The following is a 21,465-nucleotide window of genomic DNA, read 5'->3' as shown; positions in this document are numbered from 1 at the left end:
AAGCAAGCTGAGTGAAACTGTGAAAGTAGGACATTAAGATTGATGCCCAAGACATTGGCTCTTGGCTCTGATGGCAGTGCAAAGGCACACTGCTGCTTCAAGTTCAACAAGGCCTTTGATAATGGCGCAACAAGGGATATCAGGAGGACAACATACCCACTTGAACAGTAACAAGCCCACCGAGTAAATTAGCACATACGCCTAGCTTTAAGGCATCTCTTGGGCATGTACCCAGAGAACAATATTTCTACACTAACACAGAAAATTTACACATTCATCCGACACAGTAACGTGGCGGATGTTACAAGTTATGTATCAACATGATATGTGACATGTATTACCTTCTTACACAATGATATATGACATGTATCACAATTATATAATTTGTAGCATGATGATACAAGACATGTATCATCTGCCACATCGGATATGTCGGATAAATTTTCTGTGTCAGTGTAGCAGCAAAAGTGCATCATTTTAAAGCACGTGCACCACACGTGAACAAACAGAATTTTAACGAACAAAAAAAAAGAACCAGTTGAAAACAATCAGAAAGAAAAATGATGAACACGATAACATCATCATCATCATCAACTTTCCTCCTCACTTTCACCTCCACCACTACAAATTCCCCATCACCATCCTCAAATATAACAAAAACCAACTCACATCCATCACGTACAATCTTCTGCAGAACTCAAAAACCATCAAAAAACCACCTACCATTCATTCTCCATGATGCACTTCAAAGTTCCGGAATCGATATCACCCATGCAAAAGTAACACAAACTAACTTTTTTCTCCTATACACTTTTGTTTAAGTTTAGTTACTGTGACTAAATGGTTGTGTGTTTTTTATATTGGTGTAGGTGGCAAGAGAAGGATATGTTAATGAAATAGAATGGTTGAGTGAAGTGGAAAGAGATAGTAGTATATGTGTGAATAGGAAAATTGATTTAGCAAGGACTGTTTTGTTTATTGGTGCAGAAGATGATGCATTGGTGTCTCATTCTTCTGTTCCACTACCTGTTTCTTCTTTTCTTGAAAGGTTAGATGATCTTTCTATGGGTTTTTGTTCATATTATGGCTCCTCGTTGAAAGCGTCTCCGGAAGATTTTCTGGGAAATTTGGAGAAGTTTTGTTTGGTTATAAGGTAAAATTTATGTTCTTTTGAATGTTTTGTATTGACTTTGAGGTGGGGTTGGAGTAATTTATATTCCTAGGTTCCAAGAACGTTCGCTCTGCTCACTCGATTAGTATAGTATTAAGTCAGTGAGATATTGTGTTTTTTTTTACAATTGCAGATAAATGTTACTGTAATTTGGCCTTCATTTTGTTGGCTGTAGATTTTAAATATTTGTCTATGTAAATGAAGCATGTGCAAATATTGGAAAACAGTGTTTTGAATGCCTAGAAGATACAGCACTATGTGTATTGAGGACTGGTGGTATTGTTGATGTTTTGAAGACCTTATGTAAAAAGTACGAAGGACTTTCTTTGTACGTATTGATATGGCTTGAAAATGCAGTAGATGATAGTCTTCTTCTGAAGGTGGGTTTCATGTATAAGAAAATAATGAGGCAAAGTACCTGATCAAAGAAAGGTAGTCTCCCCCTCTCTTATTTTTGTCGTGCTAGTTTAGTGTATACCATTAGAAAACATCAGGCTGGGCTATATCTTTTATGACATGTTGTTGGGAACCGAAAGGCTTTTGGGCATGTCAGAGTATAGGGGGAAAATATATTATGCACTTAAGGGGATAAGTCATCATTGTGGAGTGTGGTTGATCATCATATAGTGGTACACATAATTCTATGTCAAGTTGGTTAGGAAATCATTTTTATGGTAGAGCTCAATTTATAAGGAAAAGTTTTCCCCCGATTGAATGTTCTAAACATTACTTTTTATTACCAAGTTGCAATTCCATGTTTCGAATGAGCTTCAGTGAGGGTTGTAAACAATTGAAATTCAGGATCCTTGCCTTTGACTTTGTCCCACTGGCTCTCCTAAGCCAGGGATGAAGATGTGTGCCTATACTTGCTTTTAAACATTGTGTTTTGGTTTATATTAGGTTGTGTACGGAGAATGTACCTAGGGTTCCTTTCTTATATCTGTACAAGAACCAAAGAGCCAGATTCAGGCTAAACATATTTCAATGAACAACTGACTCGAGTAGCCTTTGAGGCTTTTTTATCTTTCATAAATGGTGACTACTTGTTCGCTTGTAATTCACGAATCATGATGTGGATTGTGGTTTTTATATAAACAGGGTTTCCAGAGAGCTGGTACCAACCTTCCTGAATCGCGGGCTTTATATCTTCATTCAGTATGCCTCTGCATCCATTTCTTTTTTCTTTTTTTTTGTTAAGCAAAATAATGTTCTCTTTTATATTTCTGTCATCTTGTAACAGGTACTGACACATCGTTCAGGCTCTGCAGTTATGCTTTCACTTATTTATTCTGAAATTTTAAAAATGTTACGCTTGTGGGGACTTTTGAAGTTTGATGTGGAGATATACTGCCCTCATGATCAAGTAAGTCTTCCTAAAGGCTACCACAAACTGAAAAGCAAAGATTCTGATCAACCACATATATTGACAACCCAATCCCTCTTAGTACAGGTACGTTTGACTATTACAGTTTAGTTTACAATTAATGGATGAGATTTCAGCTTAGAATGATTTTTTTATCTTAGGTTTTGATCCTCAAACCATGCTATAAGTGCAGATACTGAAAAATCTAAAAGAGGCTTTCTGGCCATTTCGATATGACCCTAGCAGGAGTTTGTTTTTAAGGGCGGCAAGTGCAGCAAAGTGTATCAGTGGACCAAACACAGTAGAAGAAACGTAAAGTCCATACACAACTGATGTTTATTTCATTCTCAATAAATTTGTCTGAGTTTTTGCAATATTCTTTTAAGAGCAGTGGTTTTGAGCGTGCCTTCTGCTAAGGCTGCTCAACATAGGCTAGAACGTGGAGTTTGGACCAGTGTTTGTCTTGGAGACATGAGGCGTGCATTATCTGGTGCGTGTTGCTTCCTTTTTCTTTTTCTTGTTGATTGGTAAGCTATGACTGAGATACGTAAATGGTGAAAAGGACAGAGCACATTATTAGGAACTGGAAATCTACTGTGGCGAAACTTTACTACTGTATTAGTAATTAGCTATAAGTTTGCCCAAACTTTAAACCCCCAAAATTTTCTTTATCGTTCTACTACTGCTCCTCTAAATTCTTTTTCTACGGTTCTGTTACTCACACCCACACTTGGAATCTTGGTTCCGTCAATAAACATCCTGGTCAATCCTTATAAGAGTGATCTTGTGTCTGATACCTGGAATGACTGATACACTTTCTTATAAATCAGAATGTTGTAATATGCTAGGTTCCTGCATCATTGCTTATGGAGTTATGTGCCTAGGTAATAGTAATAGTGTAATATCCATTGTGAGTTCTGACATTTATTTATTTCTATATTGATTTTCCTCTCTAAATGACCTGCATAAGCCATAACATTATTATGTTCAGAACTTTGCCACTCAAAGTTTATGGTCATATTATCTTACCATGGAAGTAATGACCATTTTGTTAGAACTAAGAATTGTTTTCATAATCATGTCATATATTTTTCAAACAATGCACTGTGCGTGATTCTCTTGTCCAACGTTTTCATTAAGTGGTTTTTATTGTCTTTTTTGACAGCCTCTGAACGTCTTATCCTATTGGATTATGATCTGGATGAATTGAGAGATTACAGCATTTTGCTTTATCATTGCGGATTTTATGAGGAATCTTCACATTATCTCAGCCAGTATAGGAATTCAATGGTAAAATAAAGCTTGTTTTTTATTAAGATTACCTGAAATCAATGTGACACTGATTCTAATATACAGAAGTTTCATTTTTACCTGTTTTAGATATCATCATTGAAACGAAAGAGGTCTTCCAGTAAACTCAAAAGATTGGAGGACGATGCTGTGGAGGAACTGAAGACTCGTCTTAACCTCATTTTGATGGAGGACAGTCAGACCAGGCCTTCAAATTTTAGAAACTCTTTGGAAAATCACTCCGAGCCATGGTAGTGTGCTTTGAAATTCATGTTGTTTGAAGAGGCTAAAAGGGATGTGGGATTATGTAGATATACATTTACTCACATTTGTGGTTTTCTCCATTAATCTACTGTATATTTTCTTTTCCGTCTTTCTTTTCATGTGTATTCCGGTAGAAAATTAATATACTGACAAAGAGAATGAAAATGCAATTGACCGAAGCCACATTCTTGAAAGTAATCAGAGTTATGCTCAAGAGACGAATATTTTATATGGAAACCGTTGGATTTGTGCCAATCTTGAATGTCCAAATCTTTCTATGGGGTTATAAATACAGGGGCCAAAACTTACTTGTAATCATCCGAGCACAAACACTAAATGATTGTTCCTGTCAATCAGTGTTTATGTTTTTATCGAGTTGATTGTCTTTTGTTGTAATTAAAATACACTTGTGGTGTAAAAGGTCTATTTAAACAATGTTGGTTAGTCTCAAATTGTGTTGGACGATTGAATCAATAGCAAGAACCATTTCCAGTATTGATAATTTCATTTAGCTACAACTTCAGCATGTAAGCAATGTTTTACTTAATTTCGAGCTCTTTGAAAAGAATGTAATGGTTTTAATGGACTTTAAAAAGCAATGTTTATATGGTTTTTACCCTGAAACCAATGCATGTAGATATGGTGGGTTTGTGACTTTATTCACTTCTTTTTTGTTCAAAACATTTGCCAATGCAAAAGTGGATATGGTGGTGACTATTTTCCCAAGTCAAAACGAAGGTGAAACCTTCAACTGAGATAGTGGTTGAGTTGTGAACTTCGGGCGGGATGTTGGATTCCGTCTCGTGTGATTTTTCGACTTTTTTCTTTTTTTTTTTTTAAATTTCATACGGGTTTTTTAATTTCACATGGGATGTTTCATTCCATTCGGAGCGTTTTTTCGATTTTTACCTTCAAATGGAATCTGACATCAGATTAATATTCACTTTTGCATTGGGCAGCTTCACTTTTTTTTCACCAAAATGGTTGAAAAAAAGAAAAATACTGTCTACATGGAGGTGAATAATAGTCAACTTGTTGAAATTTCATAATATCGGTCTCTGATATTTTCTTATCAAGTGAAAATGAAAAAACCGATACCGAAACCCCAATATATCGGAACAATTTCGAATTAAAAACTCAAAGAACTAATAAAATAAACCAGTTGAGAAAAATGGCGGAGGGAGATGTGAGATCAACCCATAACCCAGAAATAGTTAGTTGTGATGACAATAATGAAGATGGGGTTCAGATAAATTGTTTTACAGAGGATTTGGAAAGTTACACTCTACACTTTCAAATCATTCGTCTTCAGAAACAGGTTCTCATTCTCTTTCTGTTGAAATGATGCATATCAAGCTTGTTATTCTAAGTTTTTCTTCTCATTGTATAGATTTTTGTGTGGATTGGTTGCAACTCTGCCAAATTTGGACACTTGTATGCCGCTGCTCCTTTTGCACTTGTGAGTGTCATTCGAATTAGGCTCTTTTGTGTTTCCTATACTTGTTGGACTTGATGTTAATGCCATGTTATGCAGCGTAAGTCTCAGAACAGCATGGTGAGTGTTGCTTCCATACTCGGAGGCGCCTCTGATAACACAGGTTCAAGCATCGCTCGGCGCTTAGGTACAAGTCTAGTACCTGTAGAATGAATATACTTGTGATATTTTGATATTGTTTCTTGAAGTGACTACTGATCCAGAATGCCTTTTTTTTTTTAACAGTATTGAAGACTGGTCTGAATATAGTCCTGGCTTGCAATATTCCGAAAAACAGCCCAATGCTTGAGGTACTCTATAAGTGTGTGTGTGTGTGTGTGCTCACTTGTGACGGCTTTCCATTTGGGCCAACTGCCAAAGTTATTATGGCGTTTTTATCACCTTTGGACTCCTCATGACGCACATTCATGGGAGTCGCATAGAGCCGAGGTTGAGTCAGTGGCTGTTTTTGTGAAAATGATATCATGTACTATGATCCTCCCAAAATCTAGCTGATTTTGACATCCATAACCACCGCAAATGTCATCTAAATACACAATAGATTCACAGTCTTATACCATCTACAAATGTTCAAATCAAACTATGTAGTAGATTTACTGCATTTATTTGTACAATTAGATTGTAGATAATTTTCATTAAACGGAAACCTTAAACTTATCTTTATGTCTGTACATGAACATATGCCCTTATAACGTGTTCCTTATTTATTTCCACTTTTGTTAGGGTTGTTGATATTGTGTGTCTCTCAGGCAGATGCAGAGAAGATACTCATACAGAAGCTAAGAAGTCTGGGATATGCAAGACCGAAATCTGAAGGTTCGCCTGTTCCGTTGTCAAAAGTTGAGAGTAGAACATGAAAAGGGCGTTGTTATTCCTCAAAGACACTAGAACTCCCCAAATTACATCACTTGACCTGCAGTTAGAAGAGCTATGTTAAATGGAGTTCTTTGTTAATTGTTGCTTTATAGTTCTTACCACCAAAGAGAACGTTGATTGAGATAGGTCTGACTGTTGTATGCAACTATGCTCTTTTGAAGTATATGGATATGAAATGTTAAATAATTCAAAAATGATAGCATTTACATTCCTGTTACTGGCTGTACTGTTGAACAGATATTTATCATACAGAAGTGATTATATGCAGATGACTAGATGAGTACCATTTTTATTTTATTTTGGATATTGATATTGTTGAAACAACTACAATCAGAGTTCACAAATGTTGTGCACGGTAAGTCCATGTAAGTTGGAGTACACAGTAGCAGTGTTACCTTGTGCTATGAATTTAAGTATTAAACTGAGGCTATGACAAAGGCACCAGATCAAGCTGAATCTTTACAAGATTTTCTATCAGTATGGCCTAGGAGAAGATAGGGATACTTCAGTGACAAGATATGGCGTCTAACAAAAAACAATTATATATTCAAAGACCTTTATAGGTTAAAGGTTAGGAGTAGGGAATTATAGGTTCAAAGACCTTGTTTTAGACTGGTCGCATGTATTAACAGAAGAGTGATGCTGGGGGTTTGCTGGGTAGTTAGTTTGTTATGTTTTATTTTATTTGTAAAACAGTGAGTGATGGAAACAGAAGAGTAATGCTGGGTAGTTAGTTTGTTATGTTTTATTTTATTGGTAAACAAGTGAGTGATGTTGTTCTGTTTTATTTTATTTGTAAAATAGTGAGGTTCTCACTCACTGTTTGAGGCTTTTGTAACTTTTGTGTTATGTACTACCCTCTTAATACGCTTTTGCTTTCTTTTGTGCTATGCTCTACCCTCTTTATCAAAACAAAAAAGACATATGCTATATAAAGGCACTGGGAGGAAGTGATATTGCATTCTGAGAAGGTTCTCTCCCTGTCTAGTTTAATCAACAGCTCATCCAACAGAATTCAATGTAGTTGACGGTTTCCAAGGGTGAGACGGGATAAAAAACTTTCAGCATTACTTGAGCGTCCTGATGGTTTTTCTTTTCATTTTTTTTGGGGGGGTTGTTGCAGAGTTTGTGTTTCTCGTATACAAAATGAGTATTTAAGAAGATCACAACATTAGATTTTAGCTAGAAAATATTTTCTATCCCAAATAAACCAAAGGATCCGCCAGGGGCCAGTCCGCCTTACAACAGTTTAGAAAGTTTAACATGGTAAAAAGTACAAAACCAAAAGAGCATTTCCCGGTGGATGAAAGAGGCATAGGAAGTTAGTTCCAGCAAAGCCAAATGCTCGGGAGTGAAGCAAATCAGTCTTTAATCCGATCAAACAAGCAGAGAACAGGTGAACCAATACCAGGCCAGTCTTTCTATTCCACCAGCGCCAATGAAAGCTCGCAGCATCTGGTAGAAATAAGAGGTTTTGCTTTTGCGAACATGTTGTTAGGTGGTCGGACCACTAATGGAGGAACAAACTCATTATTGTCTCACCCAGTAAAATCTCTTCTACTTGCTACATTATTCAGCTTTAGTCACTATACATGTTGAGAAAAAGGCTATATTTACATTAGAAGTCTACTCCGATACAAGGGGTGACTTGTATAATATGTAGTCACTTTCACAATGTCGGTGATGTTGCAGTCTTCCTGAGACGGGCACCGCTCCTTTCAGCAACCTGCGCAGAAGATGCACCTCACACTTGCACACCAATCCTTTCAGCAACCTGCAAAATTATCCTCATTTTCTTCATACACTTGATGCAACACCACCAGACACAGACAATTACAGAAAATAAATATGTTCGAACAGCTTTCCTGTTCTTTCTCTGAAAGGGAAACATGAAAATGAATAGGATATAATTTCCAATTACATATAAACAGATCATTCATGAAAGGGCATCCAAGCAGCTATTTTCAAGCTTTGATGCTTACCATCGGTAATTCAGTACAAAGACTAGTGGATAAGAAATTGCAGGATACAAAGACTAGACTACCTCTTTTTCGTAAGTAGCTAGCTAAAATATGGGCGTTTAGTCCGTTTACAGAGGGAATCAATAAATATAAACAAAATTCTATAGCAACGGTTTGAACTTCGAACTAGAAAAAGATTTAAATTCCAAGAAGCAAGAAAAACTGTATAGCACCCTTGTCCCCATATTTATGTTCGAACACCATGGAAAACACCATGGAATTCACAAGTACATAGCAGCAACTTCAAAGCCCCATGCTTTTACACAGACCGCATATATTCTTATCCCCAAAAAACAGAGACAAAAGGTGGAACTGTAGAAGACATAATCTGAATATCATACTTTTAGCAATGGTGATTAAAACTAAATCAAGGATAAGCTATTAAGTTCCAGTATCATAAAACTAACAGGATCTTTTCTTTTCAGGCATAAAAGCAGAATAGCTTTTCAAATGTCAAATCCCTTGGGGCGTCAAGTTCCCCTTTTGGTCACAATAAATAGAACAAACGAAATTGGAATGTCAATTGCTTACAGCGCTTACTGCACTATCGCACTATCACATGCTCCATGTCCGAGTTAAGTAGTTCAAGTATTCATGTGATTAATGCTATGATTCACAATACCAACAAGTATATAGTGCAAAACCATAGTTCTGATCAATACAAATGCAGCAGCATCAACAAATTTACCTCCTTGAAAGAGTGAACGTCGCTCCCCCACAGCCAAGCATCACAACCAGCATCTCTAGCACCCCAAATATCATTTCTGCGATCATCCCCTACATGCACAGCATCCTCAGGAGATACTCCCAGTAACTCACAAGCCTTTAAAAATATCATTGGGTTTGGTTTCTCTGCTGCAACCTGCAGTAAGAATCATTATGACCACAAGAACTGAAGCTCTATCGCAACACTAAAGCTGCCAAAAGAAGAAATCACTCACTTCAGCTGACACTGCTACTGCATCAAACCAATGATCACAATTTAAAGCCCTTAAGACTGGTCGTAATCGTGTGTCAAAGTTTGACACAACAGCCAATTTCACACCAGACTTTCTGAGGGCCTTAAAGACACTCTCAGTTTCAGGATCACAGAGGTGCCAAGCCTATGAATACATGCAAAGCAAAAACATAGCTAAGAGGACGTTCGACAAGTATCACTGCGCTTGAACCTTTGAAAAATAAAAGTAAGAGTATCTGAACCTTTTCAGTTTCATAGTAGTGATACAGTTCTTCGAAGTACTGAGAGTCTGAACAACCAGTAGAAGACTTGACTATAAACTGCCAAAAGGCTCTTCCGTCATCCACATATCTGCGATTGGGATGAAACATGATTTATACACTCCAACTTATACAGTAAAGCAAGTTCAGAAAAACCATAATCTTTCTATCCAATTTTATTCAGTATATCTACCTCAGCTTGCAAAAATCACCTAAACGACTAGACTGCATAGGATAATACCAGCATCTTTGCTATAGTAAATGCAACTAAATTAGCATGAAAACTTTAACATGCATAACAATGATACGTTGGTCTGTGGCTAGTCACCCTCTTTGTAAGTATAAAGAGTTCAAAACAAAAACAAAAACAAAAACAAAAACAAAAACAAAAATACAAAAATACAAAAAACAAAAAACAAAATCAAAAGTAGACCATATTATATGGGTACTTCAATATCTTCTTTCCGACCAGGACAAAATAATACATCACTTGCCCATATCAGAACAGTGAATGATATATATATATATATGTGTGTGTGTGTGTGTGGAAGGTGTCTAACTAGGAACACCTAATAACAAATCAATAGCCGGTCCCAGACGTTTGGAAATTGGAAGAAGTCTTTGCCGTTGCTGTTCATACAGTAAGTGGGCCAGTGCTTAAATGTTGAGGAATGAGGATAAAGGCAAGTCAATTACTATCATCAGACTCTTAGGTTCAACCCCCTAATACCTTCTTGTCATATATATGGCCATGAATAACCTACCTATGCTCTCATTTCTCACCACCAATACATATCATATTTTTTATCCAACTATCAGAGATAATATTAGCAAGGCCCAAAATATTGAATAGATATCTGAGATATCGCCGATATATCTCAACCAAATATTGAATATGTTTTTTCCGATATATTTTGTAATTTCCCATATAACGATATATATCAACCGACCGATATATCCGATATAAATTATTGACTTTGACCAAATATTGTTGACTTTGACAAATATATTGACCCGCTATTTCCGATATAATTGACGATATTTTTGATATATCGATATACAAAACAAAATTTTGACTGGTCAACAAAAAAACAGATATCTCCAATATATCCGATATATTTCGGTTTTTGAGTACATCGAGATATTCACCAAATTCGATATTTTGGTCCTTGAATATTAGTACATTGTCCAAAAATCACCATGGAGAAATAACATAACAAAAATAATCTTAACCCTCATAAGGAAAACAAAAGACCAATAACAATTAACAATAATATCCTACTACAAATTTCCCAATCAACTAATTGAATAATTTTATTGTCTAGTGAAAAGATAATTGCTAAACTAAACTCATACATATAAATTACTAAACAAAAATAAGCATAAAAAATAAAATGCACTGCAAAAGGACCTCTTTCTTCATCTTTCGAAACAGACTAAGAAGAAAAACATAGTTACCTTAGTCTAGATCTGCCCCATGGCTGTCCATAAGCCCATCGATACCGATTCAGTATCTCATCTTCTGAATATTCCACTCCATACTTCTCTCCAATCTCTCTATAAATCTACACCAAACAACAAAGAGAATTACAATCTACAAAACAAACCAAACAAATAGCTTTACATAAAATAAATATACTAACTTGAGCCATGGGCTGAGAAGGAACAACAAGAGTACCAACAGCATCAACTAAAAGAGCTTTATGAGTAATATCACCATAAAGTGATCTTCTATACTCTTCATATTCTCTAACACCTAACAACTCAAAACCCCACTGTCTAGAACCCAATACTTGAGCTTCTTTTTGTGTTGCATGGGTAGAAAATGAAGTAGAGAACATAAAAGGTTTGATTTTTGTCAGTGTACTTAAAAGCCCATTAGTTCTGAAAAATCTAGAAACAAGCTTTGAGGTTTTCGCCATAGCTAGAAAACAGTCTGCTTCATTTGCTGATAAAGAGAAGTGGTTTGTTTGTTTGTTTGATCCTACTTTTTTTTTTTTTCTGTTTGGATTTTGTTACTTGTTTTGGGCAGAATAAACAGTCACTTACTTTGGATTATATAGTCAAAAGGGATGTTCACGTGGCATAAGAATAAGGTTGGTTGAGAGCCACATCAGCTTATGGGCCCACTTGGCAATAACAGGCACGTCACTTGGAATCTTATAAATTCGAGTAATAAAGCAAGATAAGCCTTGGGATAAAAAGTAAACAGTCTACATCTCCACACCTTTCAATGCCATGATATCATATGATCACACAAGCTTAATTTTATTTTTAATTAAATCAATCAAGTTACATAAAAATAAATTGATAAATCAATATGAAGATAGAAGAAGAAAAGGTGAAATGCTCTGGGACTTTGTCTTGGATTAAAGTCTTACTATAAACTTTAGAAAGATAATTAAGAAATTTAAGCCACACCAAAAAAATGGTCCTCGGCCCTACAAAGATAACTGCGTTGTATGTCTTATGGTCCCACGTGTTTGTAAGTCCATGAGAAGAAGCCACTTCGTGTCTTGGTCATCTCAAATGTTTTTGCATTTTTTATGCATAAAATGCTACTTCTAATATAATGCAATTGTGGATGAGAACAGAGAAGGAACTAAACATAGACAGGTGAAGGGTCCCTGCACAACATCAACAAATTTAGGCCATAAGCCTAAAGAGGTACTAAGAAAATGTGGATGAAACAGATGCTTAAAATGAATGGTAAACCGAGAAATTGGACCCACTTGCCATGTGGTGTGAGAGGATGGCGTGAAGCATGGTTCAAGTCTTGAAACCCAAAACTACTGGTGATGAACGAAAGTATGACACTAAACAAATTGACAATGCATCTTGTTTAAGCCTCAGGTCACTGCTGATTCCCGTATGTACAAACCTACATAACTGCAAAGGACTCGAGATCTCTACAACCGGGTACAGAGATTATCTGTGTAACCATATTATCTCACCGTTTATTCAAATCCAAAATGTGTTTGTGCACCTCGATATCTGTGTGTGTACTTCGAAATGTGTGTGTGCGAGATACGAGATGTGTGTGTGTGGTACAGAGATCAATCTCTGTACCCGGTTATAGAGGAACCGGTCTCAACTGCAAAATGCTCGCAAACGTCTCAAGGACTGACAGCTCATATAAGGAGACTTCGTCAATGTTTACTTTTTTTCAGGCAAATCTAAATCATTTGGAAGAAATGATTTCCCAACTCTGCTTCTTACAGACTTTTTTTTTTTTTTGATAATTGAATTTTATTAATAGGAGAAAAGAGGTTACATACACAAGCCATTACTAGACGTAATGGTATACTGTGGTGAGAGAGGATCACTAGCAACATAGTAGAGATACATTGTTTACCTATTGATGGTCTATACCAGTTGAGAATCAAATCTCTAAACCTAATAAGTATACCTTTCGGGTCCAAGACCAATACCACAAGAACGCCTTTACAGACTTACACTACCTAAATGAAGCTGGAGCTAAATTCATCTCCAAATATGAATATATGATGAGAAAAGACAAGGTGCAGGTGAAGAAGTACATAATTCCATTGACCAGTAACTCGAGACAAAAGGTCCAGTGGAGATGAAAATAATTAAATTGATCCCCACTTTAAAATTACCCGTTACAGAGCTCGATGACTCCTAAAACTAGGACGCGATAGTAAGATAAAGGCAAAGTCAACTGTTAATAAAATAATAATAATACTAATCAATAGCATCCACAGTTGTTAGTTCTATATCGAAGGCCAAAAATGATCTTGTTCTCCACCTTATTTCACAAAATTGTACATTTCCAAAAAATGATTTCAGTGTTTCCCTGTATCTTATTTTATAACATACACTCTTAATGTAAGAAACCACACCACAACCCTGTATTGATCCATCACCATCATTATCAAACTATGACACTCTATGCATTCCATTGGTTCAAACAGTTTGAACTCTTGCAGAAGCCTTCCTTAGGTATCATCTCAACAGCCAATCAGTTAGTGAAAGCTTAAACACTAAACAAACCATCTAAGGGATAACAAATCCTCTCTACTCTGTAACGCTATGTACAAATATTTACGTCCACAGATCAACTACTCATCCTGCCAAAAACAAGAAAAGCAACAGAAGAAACAATGAGTCCCGGAAACAATTTCCATTAATACATTTTTAAGATTAGACGCATTAATACAAAGATAAGATTACTGGAAAGAGTAGGATCAAAGATCCTTGACAATTGGAAGTAAATACTACACGTTTATGCCTTTTCATTTACGAACAATTTACTCGCAAAATGAGATGAACAACCAAAACCACCCCATTTAGGCATAAAAATTTCAGGCTGGATTCCTAGAATTAGAACTTGAGTTCTGTTCTACAACCCCTTTTAGGCATATAAAACTTTCAGAGTGGATTCCTAGAATTAGAAAGTTGAGTTTTGTTCTACCTAATTTATCAATGCCAATATTTGAAATTCTACAAGGCTTATACAGTGAACAATTAGTCCTGATAGCAAGAGCGGTATGCCAGTGTAAAGAGAAAAAGAAAATAAAAAACACCATCAAGAAGTATCCAATTAGGCTTTACACAGTGAAGGTCTTTCATAGGAGGATTCATCAAATTATGGCACAATGGAAGCTTACCATCAAAAGTATCCACTCATTCACTACAAAAGTCATCATAGCTCAAGCCTTCTGATATTGTGTCCAATCTCCTATTGTCTCCTGCAGAACCAAGACATAAGTATAAGCTACCAAATCCAAGAGAATACTCAATGACTCAATGCACATATTTCACCTTGACAATCTCTTCCTGGGGAATTGAAGAAGTCGCCAACATCAGTTCCAAGAAATGGGGATCTTGAGTAACTCTCCAGTATTTCTTGCATACATTTCAATTTGCAGTTAGTCCAAAGCACTAAAGTAAATAGGGCAAGGAAAGGAAATAAAACTACAGAAGGTGCTCACCGGAACTCTGAGAAAAGTCAGCAGCTATATCTGAAAGACTAAAATTGCGAGGAATTTGTCCCAAAAATCCAAATAAAGATGTGTCGGTATCCAAGAGTGATCCATTCAGAGGTTGAGGACCAGGTTCTACACTGCCAAAAGATGGGACTGCTGTATCACCAACTGTTGGAGGCATCCCGAGGACATTTCCATCAGCACCAAATGTGAAAGCAGAACCATCACCATAGCCGGGTTCTGATTTTATCACAACCCCATTCATTCCGTGTATCATCCGCATGTGTGAATTTTGAGCAGAGTGCATGTTTGATGATACATCCATTCTCCCAACATGAAGTGCAGTATCATCAACAGATTGCATGTTACCATGTATTGACGGCCTACCATTTGAGAACGTAGTCGGAGGACCAATGGGGTGATGGATGCTCTCAGTCCTTGGAAGTGGTACTGCATGCTCTGCAACAAAGAATGGAGCCTGACCCTGGTGCACTGTAAAGGCAAAAAAAGAAACATTAGGCAGGAGAAAAGGATAAACCAACAAAATACAGATGCCTGATTCAAATATTTTCTTCTTTGTACCCAGTATACTTTTTTTTTTTTTTTTTTGTACCCAGTATACTAGTCAGAACAATACAAGCTATCAAACATGTGAAAGGTATCACTGTCCGTTTAAATCAACACAAACACTTTTTTTTACTAGTCAGAACAATACAAGCTGTCAAACATGTGAAAGGTGTCATTGACAGTGTAAATCAACACCAACACTTTTTCTAAGGGTAATTACATAAGTAGCACAAAAGACACACTTCTTCATCGGTAATCTATTTATTGCATGGCTCAAAGCAGAGGTCAAAAAAATTAATCTATTCTTGGCAACGCCGTCACATGCATATTAGCGATGATCAATTGCACATTCTTAATCACTCCACAGATATCGACCAACCATGAAAAACACCAAAAGTCAGTCTGGTTGACAAATTTGGCCAGATTTTATATTATATAGTAGACCATAGTACCAAGTTACAATTGACTTCCAAGACCTATCATATCTTTTATAACAGAAAGAAAAAATCACCAAAGGTAAGCATATGGAATGATCAATTAGGGTATTTGAATTAAAGATGGAGGAGGGCGCAAAACTTGCTACACAGCATTTTCGGTTCACAAAACTGTTTATCATGAGCCAAACATCATGGCAGCATCATCCACGTAGAGAAATGAAATGCAATAAAACACTCCCAAAAACTGAGTCGAACAAAGTATATAACAATAGATCTACCAAGCGAACCACACCATCAGATCTTCATGCAGAATATATTTTTGAAAAATCTTTCCCATACTAAAAATACATGCAGGTGAAACACCAAATTTTATATAAACACACATCACTGTGAAGCAGGTCATACTTGAGGAATGAGATCCATTTGGAATAGATAGAGGAGCTACTCCAGCTGGATACATTGTGCGCATGAGTTCCATCTGTCTATCAAGCAGCCTGTTGAAAACCATTATCTGGTGTTTCACCATCAAACGGACATGGTAAGCTTTAAAAAACTCCCGATTCTCTTCTTCGAGCTTTTGCCAAACTGAAATTCAAGCATGAAACACAAAAAAAGAACATCAGATATCTAGAAGTGTAGAGCACAAGATGCACCAAAAAGAAGGATCATTTTCCAAGGTAAAGGACCTTGCTTTGGTAAACTACTAAATTGCTTTTTTCGAAAATTGCACTACTATTCTTTCATAGTTAAATATCAGAACCTTTTTTCTATAAGTAGTTAAATATCAGAGCTGACAATAACTAACTAAGTGTTATTCAGTATATACTGATAAGAATAATGGCATTCCATATCCTTCATGTTATGGCAAAAGCTACTGCAAGGTACTACATTGAATGGTTTTGATGATTATTTTGTAATTTAGTATACACGGCAGAAAAATTGCAATTAAGTAGCCTGTTGATGCACGAAACTAAATCAGAAAATTGAATACCCCTAGACTCATAGTAGTATTCTACACATCATACCTAGAGAGTACAAATTACATGTTGAAGTTTGCGGCAAGATCAGTTCATTTCTTCTCTACTTCTGAAATTAACATCGTAAAGATTTAAACCATAGAAAAATCCTCGACCAAACCCCAATAAGCTAAAATGGCAATTGACTCTACTAAAGGCCAGCCTCGTAACTTAAAGATAAGCAATAACCAAACCAAAACTTGCTTTGACCAATCTACTAGACACACGCAAGAACAAGAATATTGGACACTGTTCATATTCGGATTTCCAGAAGACTTTATAATAATTCATCAACCCATTTTCTATCCCCCCCCCCCCCCTCTCAGACACCTTCCAAACCCGACTGGCGAGTGATGAGTGTAAGGATAGTGGATCACTTGTTTATGATACAAAAAACATATTCTACAAGAACGTATCTCTTCATAGAGAATTAGAGACATATCAAGTACAGGTATATACTAACTGAAAAACTGAAATAGGCGTACTGATAAAATTATAAAAAGGATTAAATGTATAAGAAGGATAGAAAAAGATAGTAAATCCCAATCAACTCAACTACGCATGCTCCAGACTCATATGAAGTAGTGAATAAGATATGATAATACCAAGTTCAGTAAAACCAGGCTCGATTTTCGCCTGAGCCAAAAGAGTGTCTATTACTTCTTTTCTGTTCATGTATAGCTGAAGACAGCGTTCAATAAGATTTTGCACCTGCAATAACAAGGACAGAGACATAAGGAAAACTCATGGGATGGATAACTCTTGCACTACAGTTGTTTTGTAGATCCAAAAGGTTGCTGGGTATGCATATCATATATCTATATTAGCAGACCATAACAGTTAATCAGTTATAGACTAAGATTTATAGCTTGTTGAGTACTAAGCATAAGATAACAAGTGAAAATAGAAATAAAATATAGATGTACAAATCCTTGAAAATCTTATCTGAAAATCGCACATATACCAAAAAAAAATTGGATTGAAAATTGTATATTAGTAAAAATTAGGACAGGAACTTGGTTGGGACTTGGGAGAAATTTATTAGAAGACCGAATTTATGAGATTGTGAGATACGAAAAAATAAGGATATTTCTTTTTGGAAGCTTAATAATTACTAGAAGCTTATTATTAGAAATTTTATACATTGGAATATTGTATAATATCTAAAAGTAGGGAGTGAAATGAGGGCGGGGGTAATTGATATTGAGACATTTGTGGTAATAACGATTATAAAAATCTCAAAATAATAGGAGTAAACATCTAATTAAAAATATACAGCCTAACCTAGAAAGATACGGATACAGATATAGATGTATTGGATAATAACGATATCACTAAGAACAGACTAAGGCAAATGAAAGCAGAACTGTAAAGATAAGAAAACTTGAAAGAAATTATAACACATGATGGACAAGAATCAAGAATATAAACAACAGAAGTATATCATACCATCGAATAAAAATGTCAAAAACAACATAACATATCAAAAAAATTACGAAAGTGTAGAAGATATTCCATAGTATATACCAACTCAAAATATTTTCTTACCAGTTGTATGTCATCACGTGAGACCTTTCGGTTCTCTCCACTTGACATGGTTTGAGATTCAACAAATAGATTGGTCCTCGCAGAAGAAATGTGGTAACTTTTTAATCCCACCTTAAGCTTAAAACATTGACCTAGAAAAGATACAAAAATGAGCAAGTGTCAACCATTTCAAGTAAACAAGATCTTATAGTAGACATAACTACTGTTCGTTTAAAAAACGAAATCTCATGGTGAAAAAACACAATATCAAGGTCTTTACTGTGCAAACAGTTACATGAACACGTGCATTGTGTCCAACATGAGCACAAAGTTTCACTGGCCTACATAAAACTGATACAAAAACCCAAGTGTGTCCACGTGTACCTAAAACATGGACTACGAAATGGTGACTAACATAACAAACTGGTAGAAAGTAGAGTGCCCTAGTTGTAGAAGCCAGAATATAAAAGTCCGGTAGATTTCCCCATTATCAACAACATCATCGAGCTACCAAACCAAAAGTCCCACAATCTAAACTCATGATCTTACTCCCCACAATTTAACCTCATGTTCTTCCTTCCCCATCACCTGAAAGTCCATGCATCAACACTCCATAGGCACTGACAGCTCTGCTGTCACACTCCACTTTGGAGCAAGTTTGAGTAACAATTTACCAGGATACAAATGAAATCAAACCGAAGGCATACACTAAGCGTAATCTTTACTCAATTAGGACTATATCAAAGTATAATCTGACCCACTTGAACATTAAAACTATAAGGTGAAGTAAGGTCAAGGGTATAACTATAACACAAGCTCTAGAGTTACCATTTCTTATACATCCACCGTCTCTAATATCAATGTTTTTAATCTAAAAATATTCTCATAGAGTACGAGCAATGAAATTCAAATAAATTTGATTTCAAAACACCAAAAAAAAAAAGGTTTATGCATTCAAAATTTTATCTTCTATATAATAAGGAAGGATGGACTAATCGTCTAACTGTCAGAATTTTGAAGCTTTTTCGAGGTAAATGTGTCATTAATTCACTTGTTATTGGACTATTGGGGTAGTGTTAAGCCCAAATACGTAAAATAACAGTTATAACCGTCCTACACCCTAACCTTCTCCTTTTGCTTTACTATTCACATTACCTATATATGTATGCACTGATTAATCTGTCCAAAAAAATTGAATGCAGTGTTCAATCAGTTAATAAACCTTTTTTCTATTCTCAACTAATAAGTAGTTTAAACCTAACTTCAAGAGAGTGATCAGATCAATAACATATTACAAACCATTCCAAAACCTACCAATTCAACTATAATAAAACACATTAAAATAAACAAAACAACAAAAACAAGATAGTGATTCGACCAAAAAAACACATAAAAATATTTGGAAAAGTAAATAAATTCGAGTCTGTGTTTGTTTTTTTACCTTTATTTTGTTACGTTTTTGGGAAGCTTCTGAGTGAATGAAAGATTGGGCAGAGGCTTTTTATGACGGGGGTTTCTTTTTAAAAGAAAGAAAGAAAAGAAGAGTGCACTTGGAGGAGAGAGAGTGTGTGTTGTTGTTGTAGTAGGCACATGGAAGTACGAAACACTGGTCCCGCCGTTTTAAGATTGGCCCACTTCAGATTCTCCACCCTTGATTGTTTTTCTTAACTGGTCCCATTCATTGTTTTAGTGGGTCCGTTTTCGAGCTGGATAACTGTACATCTGCCACGTGTGTTTGCAGTTGTTTGTTTTGTTACGCAAGTCCTATGTGATCGCCGTACACTTTCATATCGGAAAAATACTAGGCCCAAATTTAGGCCCAATTTTACATTTGGTACATCCTTGTACTAGATATGTCCTAATCAGTTAAAATCGTTTTCGGTTCAGGAGCAATTAATCGGTTATACTGGATGTATATATTTGACGGTTTCAAAATATATAATAATATAATCATATTAAATATTTATATACAGTGATCCGAAATACAATAAAAAATATTAAATTCTCATAATCACATCTAACTAGTTCAATTTTAAAGTATTACATATATGTAAAACACAAAAATTACGTTAAATATTTAAATAAATAAGAGGATTGAAAAGCGATAATGTTTATTAGAGAGATAATACAATAATTTATATATTTAATTTTCATTAAAAAAGAAAAATAAGTAAATTTTTAGTTTTGTGTATTGATTGGGTTTTATTATTATTAATAGGGTTTAAGAATCCAATTCATTAATTTTACGTATTTTTTTGGATAGAGAACCGATATTTTCAAATAATATTATTTTTCTCGGTTTAGCGAGAAATCGGTCATCTCGGCTGATTAATCGGTCAATTCAATGATTAAATCGGTTCAGTGAGAAAAGTTACAAAATGAGTAAAAAACAATCGATTTACAAGATATACGCGATTAATCGGCCTAGATATCCGATATTGATAGCATAGTATATGTCCGCCTAGCTAGCAAATTAATTAAATAGAAAAGACGGGATAAGATCACAAATACATTCAATTTTGATGATCAATATTCAATACTGGATTTGATTATTGAATTTCCTTGAGCTGCGAGACCATGATCTTCACTGGAGGTTTGGAAAGATACTTTGGAGTTTGGAACTCATTTATGAGCATATGCAACAATGTGGGTTCTTTCACGATCATCATTAATGAATAAAAACATTTGGAGCTGTGTGCGATTGCAAAATGTATATTGGACTCTTGTTCTACAATATACTGACAATCTATATCTTCCGAATTAAGGTGTCCGATACATTGGATATTTGGATGATGTCAATATATCAGGCTCTTGTGTTGCTGAATGTCTACAACTCTGCAAGTCCTACAACACCAGCAATCAAAAGTCTGTTTTGCAAGCGTGTTTTGTGGTTTTGGTCGGCAAAGTGTGTTGAGCTGTTGATATATTTGGACAAAAACAAAATAAACCCACTGCGGAGAATCTATTGGAATGCGTGTCCGCTGAATATATGATACACGGTATAATAAGTGTATAATCCTCAACTTGAGGCCTTTTGTTGTTGTTGTTAAAGTCAAATACACACACTTTCAGAGTTATAGTTTTCTAATCAGCAACTTCACAAGTCCATTGATGCTGTGACCCCATCCAACTTCATAGTTAGCGTTTTCCCTTGGTTTCCCTTAGGAAGCCGGACGAATTATGAGGGCCTCCTAGGTTTACAAAGCTGAATATTCCGATCAGCATAGTTGAAATTAAACGACTAAGCTAATCTTTTGCTTTGCTTGAAATG

At 35.6% G+C, this 21,465-nt stretch overlaps 4 protein-coding genes across 4 annotated transcripts; 2 read left to right on the top strand and 2 right to left on the bottom strand.

The window, feature by feature from the left end:
* The first annotated feature begins 501 nt into the window (after positions 1-501).
* On the top strand, positions 502-4,193 carry LOC147485390 (transglutaminase family protein). Its single transcript, XM_086572914.1, is given in 10 exon segments — positions 502-779; positions 870-1,134; positions 1,137-1,153; positions 2,270-2,326; positions 2,412-2,621; positions 2,728-2,846; positions 2,926-2,941; positions 2,943-3,024; positions 3,700-3,824; positions 3,915-4,193. Coding segments are annotated over 10 exon segments (1,275 nt in total). The 5' UTR covers positions 502-560; the 3' UTR covers positions 4,080-4,193.
* Positions 4,194-5,233: 1,040 nt separating this feature from the next.
* LOC147485389 (proteasome assembly chaperone) lies at positions 5,234-6,726 on the top strand. Its single transcript, XM_086575311.1, has 5 exons — positions 5,234-5,406; positions 5,479-5,547; positions 5,623-5,710; positions 5,809-5,873; positions 6,333-6,726. The coding sequence occupies exons 1-5, from the start codon at positions 5,260-5,262 to the stop codon at positions 6,438-6,440; spliced, it is 477 nt and encodes a 158-aa protein (XP_086431437.1). The 5' UTR covers positions 5,234-5,259; the 3' UTR covers positions 6,441-6,726.
* A 909-nt stretch (positions 6,727-7,635) lies between these two features.
* On the bottom strand, positions 7,636-11,742 carry LOC147485388 (Haloacid dehalogenase-like hydrolase (HAD) superfamily protein). Its single transcript, XM_086575310.1, has 6 exons — positions 11,342-11,742; positions 11,157-11,263; positions 9,681-9,789; positions 9,422-9,583; positions 9,169-9,342; positions 7,636-8,233 (listed from the first exon to the last, which is right to left on the bottom strand). Exons 1-6 carry the CDS (start codon positions 11,618-11,620, stop codon positions 8,204-8,206), a joined length of 861 nt encoding a protein of 286 aa, XP_086431436.1. The 5' UTR covers positions 11,621-11,742; the 3' UTR covers positions 7,636-8,203.
* A 1,639-nt stretch (positions 11,743-13,381) lies between these two features.
* On the bottom strand, positions 13,382-19,788 carry LOC147485387 (histidine-tRNA ligase). The gene is made up of 8 exons (XM_086575126.1): positions 19,636-19,788; positions 18,216-18,346; positions 17,273-17,378; positions 16,057-16,236; positions 14,654-15,139; positions 14,484-14,567; positions 14,330-14,410; positions 13,382-13,789 (listed from the first exon to the last, which is right to left on the bottom strand). The coding sequence occupies exons 2-7, from the start codon at positions 18,261-18,263 to the stop codon at positions 14,346-14,348; spliced, it is 969 nt and encodes a 322-aa protein (XP_086431252.1). The 5' UTR covers positions 18,264-18,346; positions 19,636-19,788; the 3' UTR covers positions 13,382-13,789; positions 14,330-14,345.
* Between the last annotated feature and the right edge of the window lie 1,677 nt (positions 19,789-21,465).

Source organism: Coptis chinensis, chromosome 7, assembly GCF_015680905.1.
Source record: "Coptis chinensis isolate HL-2020 chromosome 7, ASM1568090v1, whole genome shotgun sequence".
Taxonomy (NCBI): domain Eukaryota; kingdom Viridiplantae; phylum Streptophyta; class Magnoliopsida; order Ranunculales; family Ranunculaceae; genus Coptis; species Coptis chinensis.
Note: the sequence above shows the minus strand (reverse complement) of the source record. Positions and strands in the feature narration are given on the sequence as shown.

Bases quoted from the DNA above. Each gene is read 5' to 3' on its own strand.
- LOC147485389 (XM_086575311.1), top strand. From the start codon at position 5,260: ATGGCGGAGGGAGATGTGAGATCAACCCATAACCCAGAAATAGTTAGT. The intron at 5,407-5,478 runs GTTCTCATTCTC...CTCATTGTATAG, and splicing joins TCATTCGTCTTCAGAAACAG to ATTTTTGTGTGGATTGGTTG. The intron at 5,874-6,332 runs GTACTCTATAAG...TGTGTCTCTCAG, and splicing joins AAAACAGCCCAATGCTTGAG to GCAGATGCAGAGAAGATACT.
- LOC147485388 (XM_086575310.1), bottom strand. From the start codon at position 11,620: ATGGCGAAAACCTCAAAGCTTGTTTCTAGATTTTTCAGAACTAATGGG. The intron at 11,264-11,341 runs GTTAGTATATTT...TGTTTGGTGTAG, and splicing joins CTTCTCAGCCCATGGCTCAA to ATTTATAGAGAGATTGGAGA. The intron at 9,790-11,156 runs GTAACTATGTTT...TCCCAATCGCAG, and splicing joins TGGGGCAGATCTAGACTAAG to ATATGTGGATGACGGAAGAG.
- LOC147485387 (XM_086575126.1), bottom strand. From the start codon at position 18,263: ATGTCAAGTGGAGAGAACCGAAAGGTCTCACGTGATGACATACAACTG. The intron at 17,379-18,215 runs GTAAGAAAATAT...TTGTTATTGCAG, and splicing joins CACGTGATGACATACAACTG to GTGCAAAATCTTATTGAACG. The intron at 16,237-17,272 runs GTATTATCATAT...CTTGAATTTCAG, and splicing joins GCCTGGTTTTACTGAACTTG to TTTGGCAAAAGCTCGAAGAA.